General features: G+C 46.0%; 2 protein-coding genes across 2 annotated transcripts; both read left to right on the top strand.

Annotated features, from left to right (window-relative positions):
- Positions 1–697: 697 nt before the first annotated feature.
- LOC118755112 lies at positions 698–2293 on the top strand. The gene has a single exon (XM_036489959.1). The coding sequence runs from the start codon at positions 698–700 to the stop codon at positions 2291–2293; it is 1596 nt and encodes a 531-aa protein (XP_036345852.1).
- A 201-nt stretch (positions 2294–2494) lies between these two features.
- Positions 2495–3240, top strand: LOC118755111. The gene is made up of 2 exons (XM_036489958.1): positions 2495–3189; positions 3234–3240. Exons 1-2 carry the CDS (start codon positions 2495–2497, stop codon positions 3238–3240), a joined length of 702 nt encoding a protein of 233 aa, XP_036345851.1.
- Positions 3241–6659: the final 3419 nt, after the last annotated feature.

The following is a 6659-nucleotide window of genomic DNA, read 5'->3' as shown; positions in this document are numbered from 1 at the left end:
ATCAACTTTATGTTTCATCGGGACACGGTACGTAACCTCCAAATGACGTCGTCGGACAACTCATCGGAAGCCGGTTCATCGCTTGCCAGTAGCGCCGTTGCTGAAGCAGCAGCTCGCAATGTACGTGTTAAAGTTAAGCAGCGTGCAAATTTGCTGGCACGTTTGCAATCTTGGCACATTGGCATCGACGGCCCTCAGCCACTGCGCCAGCTGGAAGTCAAATTGGCCTTAGTGGAGCGCCACTACAACGCACTTGAAGAACTGCAAACTCAACTGGAGATGCTTGATGAGTCGCAGCTAGAGGAAGACCATCGGGCTGCCTTTGAACAGTCGTATATCCAAGCAAAGGCAGCACTCACCGACCGCATGGCCACACTACAAGCCATGGAAAGTCCGCAGCAGTTCAGCAGCACGCATATTTGCAACGAGCGCAAACAAACTGGCCGCATTAACTTGCCAAAACTTCAATTGACGCGCTTCAGCGGAGAACAGCGTGATTGGTTGGACTTTTACAACTCTTGTCCACAACAACAAAGATCTGTCCGATGTTGAAAAATTCCAGTATCTGCGTTCGTGCTTAACAGACAAGGCATCGCGGCTGATTCAGTCACTCGAGGTGACCAGTGTCAATTATAAGGTTGCGTTGGAACTTATCGTTGCTCGGTTCAACAACAGCCGCCTCATTTTTCAAGCGCACATGCAGCAGATTTGTGACATCCCACCACTATCGTCAGCGACAGTACCAGCCCTTCGTAATTTCATCGACATCGTTAACGTAAATCTTCGCGCAATGCAGTCATTGGCCACAGCCCAGCAAATAGGTGATGGAATTTTGTTGTACTTAGTGTCGAAAAAGCTAGATGCACCCACGCTTACACGGTGGGAAGAGGAGGTATCCGCCAAGTGGAATCCCTCTCAGTTATCACAACTGCGGATGCCAACATGGGCCGATCTCGCCACATTCTTAGAAAGCCGTTGCCAGACTTTCAACATGCTGGAGGCAACTCAATGTGTCAAGACTCTATCCACTAAAAAACCACTACCGAAGAAGAATCAGCACGCCTTTGTAACCACAGCAGCTACAACAAAATGTGTACTATGCGATGCCAGCCCATACCACAGTCCATTCAACTGCGAGCCATTCATGAAGATGGACCCTGTCGAGCGATATCTTCGAGCAAAACGGCTGCATTTATGTCTTAACTGCCTTGGTAGGAACCATTACTCTAGTGCATGCCCGTCTCTTCGTAGATGCCAGCACTGCAAGGTGAGTCACCATACTTTACTGCATAGGACATACGGCGAAGATAAGTCAGCAAACAACAAAAATGCAGACAGCAAACAAACAGCGCTTCAAGCCGTCAAATGCACAGGCGAAGTCATTCTCGCCACCGCCCTCGTTCGGCTATTTAATTCTGCGGGCTCCTCAGTCATCGCTCGTGTTCTGCTAGACTCGGGCTCGCAGCTAAACTTCGTAACAGAACACATTGCGCAGCATCTTCGCCTACCTCGTTCCAAGCGTAGTATCGAGGTAATAGGCATCGGCACAGCTACAAAAAAAACTCAGCAGATGTGTTCTGTAGAGCTGAAGTCACTTCACACCGCCTTTGCTACGAGCATCGAAGCTATGATTCTGCCATCAATAACGTCACATCAGCCAGCCAATCACATCAACTTCGACTCATGGAAATTTCCAAGAAACATCACACTAGCTGATAGCACATTTCACAAACCTGGTGGCATTGATTGCCTCATTGGTGCAGGCATGTTTTTCGACCTTTTGCTGGTGGGCCAGATCAAGCTTCCCAACACCTCTTCTGTACTCCAAAAAACTAAGCTGGGATGGATTGTGTCTGGAATAGCCCCGCCATTATCGTCTTCGTCACCATCATCATTGCATACAGCCTCGTCGTTACCGTTTTCGTTGTACAAATCATTCATAGCTGTTAGCAATCATCCTCAACTTGATCATCTGCTCGAAAAATTCTGGACTCTCGAAAGCTACAACGAGTCTTCAAGGTTTTTGTCAGCGGAAGAAAGGGCCTGCGAGAAGTTTTTCGAAGCCACAACCACAAGATGCCCTGTCACCAATAAATTCATCGTGCGCTTGCCATTAAAGGAAGATCCACAGACGCTAGGCCATTCATACGAGACTGCCCTTAAAAGGTTGCTCGGTCTAGAGTATAAATTCGCACGCAATCCGTCGTTGTTGAAGCAATATTCTGAGTTCATGGGTGAGTACGAGTCCATGAAACACATGACTGAACTTGAGAGCAACACGAAAGGGCGCTAATTCATCCCGCATCACTGTGTGATGAGAGCAGACAGTAGCACCACGAAGTTTCGCGTCGTCTTTGATGCATCGTGCCGTACAACGTCGGGAAAGAGCTTAAACGAAATACTTCGTTTTGGTCCCACTCTGCAGGACGACATCTTTACCATACTAATTCGCTTTCGTAGTCATAAATATGTGCTCATGGCCGACATCGCCAAGATGTACCGTCAGGTACTAGTGCACGAAGCTGATACGCCTTGGCAGTGCATAGTGTGGAGAAGCTCACCCGAAATCCAACCGAAGGTGTACAAACTTCAAACGGTAACTTATGGCACCAGCTGCGCGCCATACCTGGCGACTAAATGCCTACTTCAACTTGCCAGAGATGAGTCTTCCCGCTTTCCAATTGGGGCTGCCGTCACACTGAAGGACTTTTATGTCGACAACTTAATGACTGGTGCGTCAACGGTCAACGAAGTTATCGCCATAAAACAACAAGTCACGTCGCTCCTCAGCAGTGGTGGTTTCCCGCTACGCAAATTTGCGTCGAACCATATGCACGTCATAGAGGACGTACCCCAAGAAGACAGGGAAAAGAGCGTAAAACTAGGCGATTCCGAATACGTGAAAACTCTTGGATTAAAATGGTCACCAGTAGAAGATATTTTTATCTTCAGCTACAACAATCGTTCGTCGCAGTCGAAGGCAACCAAGAGGTCCATATTGTCGCAAATAGCCAGCTTTTTTGATCCGCTAGGTCTTCTCAACCCTCTTATCGTCTCGTGCAAACTACTCATGCAACAATTGTGGGAGCTTAAACTAGACTGGGATGAAAGCGTGCCACAAAATGTCTACACACAATGGCGTAACTTCCATCAACAACTAAATCGGATCGACAACATTCAGATTCCAAGGTACGTTCCAATTAACGCTACTACTGAAAACCTTGCTTTTGCAGATGCTAGCTCGAGGGCTTACGGCGCTTGCATTTACATGGTTACCCGATCCTCTCGAGAAGCAGTGTCATCGTTGGTGTGTGCCAAGTCCCGTGTGGCGCCTAAGAAAGAAGTGAGTTTACCCCGCTTGGAACTGTGCGCTACAATGTTGCTAGCAGAACTCCTTCAATCTGTGGTGAACATATGCACAATTGAGTCAGAGCTCATTCATTGTTGGACTGACTCAACAATCGCCCTGTGCTGAATTCGCGGTGAGCCGTCCAGGTGGACCGTCTTTGTGGCCAATCGCGTTTCAAAAATTCAGCAGCTCACCGCACACTATACATGGCATTACGTGCCCTCGAAGCTCAACCCTGCCGACCTTGTTTCTCGCGGTGCAACTGTGGAAGAGATCAGGAATAACCAACAGTGGTTCCATGGGCCCTCGTTTCTAAAAATGCCGCACGAGAACTGGCCCAATTTATCATACGATATTCGTTTAAATCTGCCAGAACAACGCAAACAGCGGGTAGTATTGCTGACAGAACAACAACACGACATCGTTGCAGAGCATAAACATGTCAACAACTACAACAAGCTGCTTCGAATATTTACGTATGTGAGGCGGTTCAGCACGAAAAACCGAGCATCTTCTATCACTGCCGAGGAAATCACCACCACCATGTTAATGATTTGCCGATATATTCAGCAAAAACACTTTCGGAGCGAGTATGACAATCTCAAAGCCAATAGATCCATCACTAAAACATCAAAATTATCATCGCTGTCGCCGTTTTTGCACAACGACCTAGTACGTGTTGGCGGACGAGTGACAAACTCAACACTCACCTTCGATGCCAAGCACCCGATCGTCCTCCCGCACTCACATCCGTTCGTGTACGCACTCATTGCTCATCATCATCGAAGGCATCTTCATGCAGGTGCGCAGACTCTTCAAAATATACTTCGCGACCAATTTTGGATCATTGGTGGTCGGACAGCAATCAGGCAAGTAATTCACAATTGCATAATCTGCTATCGTCTCCGTCCAATTGTAGCCGAACAGATTATGGGGTCCCTTCCTGCATCGCGCATCACTGCATCCTATCCATTTGAAACGACTGGAGTCGATTATTGTGGCCCCTTTCTAGTCACCCAAAAAATCAGAGGGCGAACTCCAATAAAAACCTACATAGCCGTCTTCATATGCTTCACCACCAAGGCGGTACATTTCGAACTGGTGCCCGACTTATCAACGGCAGCGTTCATTGCAGCTCTTAAGCGGTTCATAGCTCGCCGAGGGAAGTGTCGAGCCATCGTGTCCGACAACGCCACCAACTTTGTCGGCGCAAATCGTGAACTGCGTGAACTATTGAAATCCTTCATTGCTCAAGAGCACATAAAGTGCGTTGAACAGTTTTGCAGGAACGAAGGCATAGAGTGGAGGTTCATTCCGCCAAGGTCCCCTCACTTTGGGGGCCTATGGGAAAGCGCGGTGAAGCTTGCGAAGAATCACCTTCGTCGTGCTATCGGTTTGCACATTTTATCACACGACGAACTACACACCGTCGTTTGCCAAGCAGAAGCAGTGGTAAACAGCCGCCCATTGACTCCAATTTCCTCGGATCCTAATGATCTTCGGCCACTAACACCAGGTCATTTTTTGGTACATCGAACGTTGACCACTGTACTCGAACCTACGCCAACGTCCGAGACAATTAGCGCTCTGAAACGTTACCAAATCGTATGTACCATACAGCAGCAGTTCTGGCAGCGCTGGCATCAGGACTACTTAAAGGAGCTACAGCGGCGTACAAAGTGGAATACAGCTTTCCCGAACTTATCCGTGAACGACTTGGTAATCCTGAAGGAAGATACAACGCCCCCGCTCAAATGGCCCATCGGTAGAGTCACTAAAGTTATTCCTGGAGACGACAACATGGTGAGAGTAGTGGAAGTTAAAACATCAGATGGCATATACAAACGGGCCATCGCTCGCGTTTGTAAGCTTCCCATCGAAAGCACAAGCTTTCAAGGGCGGGAGTATGTTCGCGCCGCGCCCCCCCCAACTAAGAAAATCATCGTCGCCTATGCCTACTCAAATTCTTCGCTGTCGCTATGTGCAATAACACTCACATGCACTCTTTGAACATAAATATCGCTTCCAACATTGCATCGCTGGAGCAGCCGCAGCCGCGGCCGCCGCCAACGTCAGCTTCGTCATTGTCTTTGTCTTCGCTGGAGCTCCAATAACGTTTATACTCACCAACTATTTTCGTCACCCACTTCGCAAATTTTTGTCACCTTAGTGCTGCAGCACTAACACCCGATTTACATGATTCAAGTACTTGAAAGCAATTCTTGCTCATTCTCTTTTGTGTTTTCTACTTGCTTTTACACGTTTCAATTCTGTTGAATTCAAGTTTGTGGTTCTTTAAATGGGAAGCAACGAAAATGGCAAAAGCAAAGCAAGAAAGTTGAAACGACTTGACGGTACAGACGCATGTGTACTCGTCCCTTTTCTTCTCACCCCCTCTCTTCCACAAGCGAGCAGAATTGAATTCAATACTTGAACTGTGTAAAAGCAGTCTAACTAAATATACATATTTTTATACATATACGTACATATGTACATGCATACATATTTACATACATACTTAAATAGGCATAGGTAAGAAATGTAAAAGAACAGCTACTGAAAGATCATTCGATTTTGACCTTCATTGCAAACAGTCGTGTAATTGCAGTTGTATAAGAAAGTAAATTAACTTTGATCAAGATTTAATAAATTAAATACAGTCCACCCAAGAAACATTTCTGCGTTTTACGTTTTCTGGGTTTTTTGGAGATCAAAATTTGTAGAAAAAGCTCTACAAATCACCAGATATAAAATATGTTTAGAGCACGCTTACATTCTAAGTTTTAAGGAGGTGGGTGGCGGCGGTGGGATCTCGACTTTGAGAATTTTGAACCTTTTTGGAAAATCTCAGACCAATTGGTCGATTACGGATAGCAACCGAACTTCAGTTGCGTTGCTAGCTGCCGAAACGATATTACAGATCAGAGGTCCAAAATAACCCTCAACACTTTGAAAGTGTCCCAAAATAACCGTCACTATTTAAGGGAAAAAATAACCCAGAAAACAGAACAGGTGGTTTATTTTTTGTGGATGTGTGCTCCTCTCAATGGGAAAGGGTTATTTTGCATATAGTTTCCGTTGCTGTTGGACCCTGACACTTATCGCTGGAAGAAGAAAAATAAGTGTTAGAAGTGCGTAGAAACACATCAAATTTCCTGTTGATAGAGAGAGAGAGAGAGATATAAGCAACGTCAACGTCACGGTCATGTTATTGATTTAACATCCGCTATCAATTAAGAAATTTATTTGATTTGTGATTTAGTTTGTTGACCAAATAAAAAATAAAATTATTTGTGATTTGATTTTTCAA

This window comes from Rhagoletis pomonella, unplaced genomic scaffold, assembly GCF_013731165.1.
Source record: "Rhagoletis pomonella isolate Grant_MI unplaced genomic scaffold, Rhpom_1.0 Rhpom_scaffold_05333, whole genome shotgun sequence".
Classification (NCBI taxonomy): Eukaryota; Metazoa; Arthropoda; class Insecta; order Diptera; family Tephritidae; genus Rhagoletis; species Rhagoletis pomonella.
Note: the sequence above shows the minus strand (reverse complement) of the source record. Positions and strands in the feature narration are given on the sequence as shown.

What these genes read in the sequence shown, in the direction of transcription:
- LOC118755112 (XM_036489959.1), top strand. Translation starts at nt 698, where the DNA reads ATGCAGCAGATTTGTGACATCCCACCACTATCGTCAGCGACAGTACCA.
- LOC118755111 (XM_036489958.1), top strand. Translation starts at nt 2,495, where the DNA reads ATGTACCGTCAGGTACTAGTGCACGAAGCTGATACGCCTTGGCAGTGC.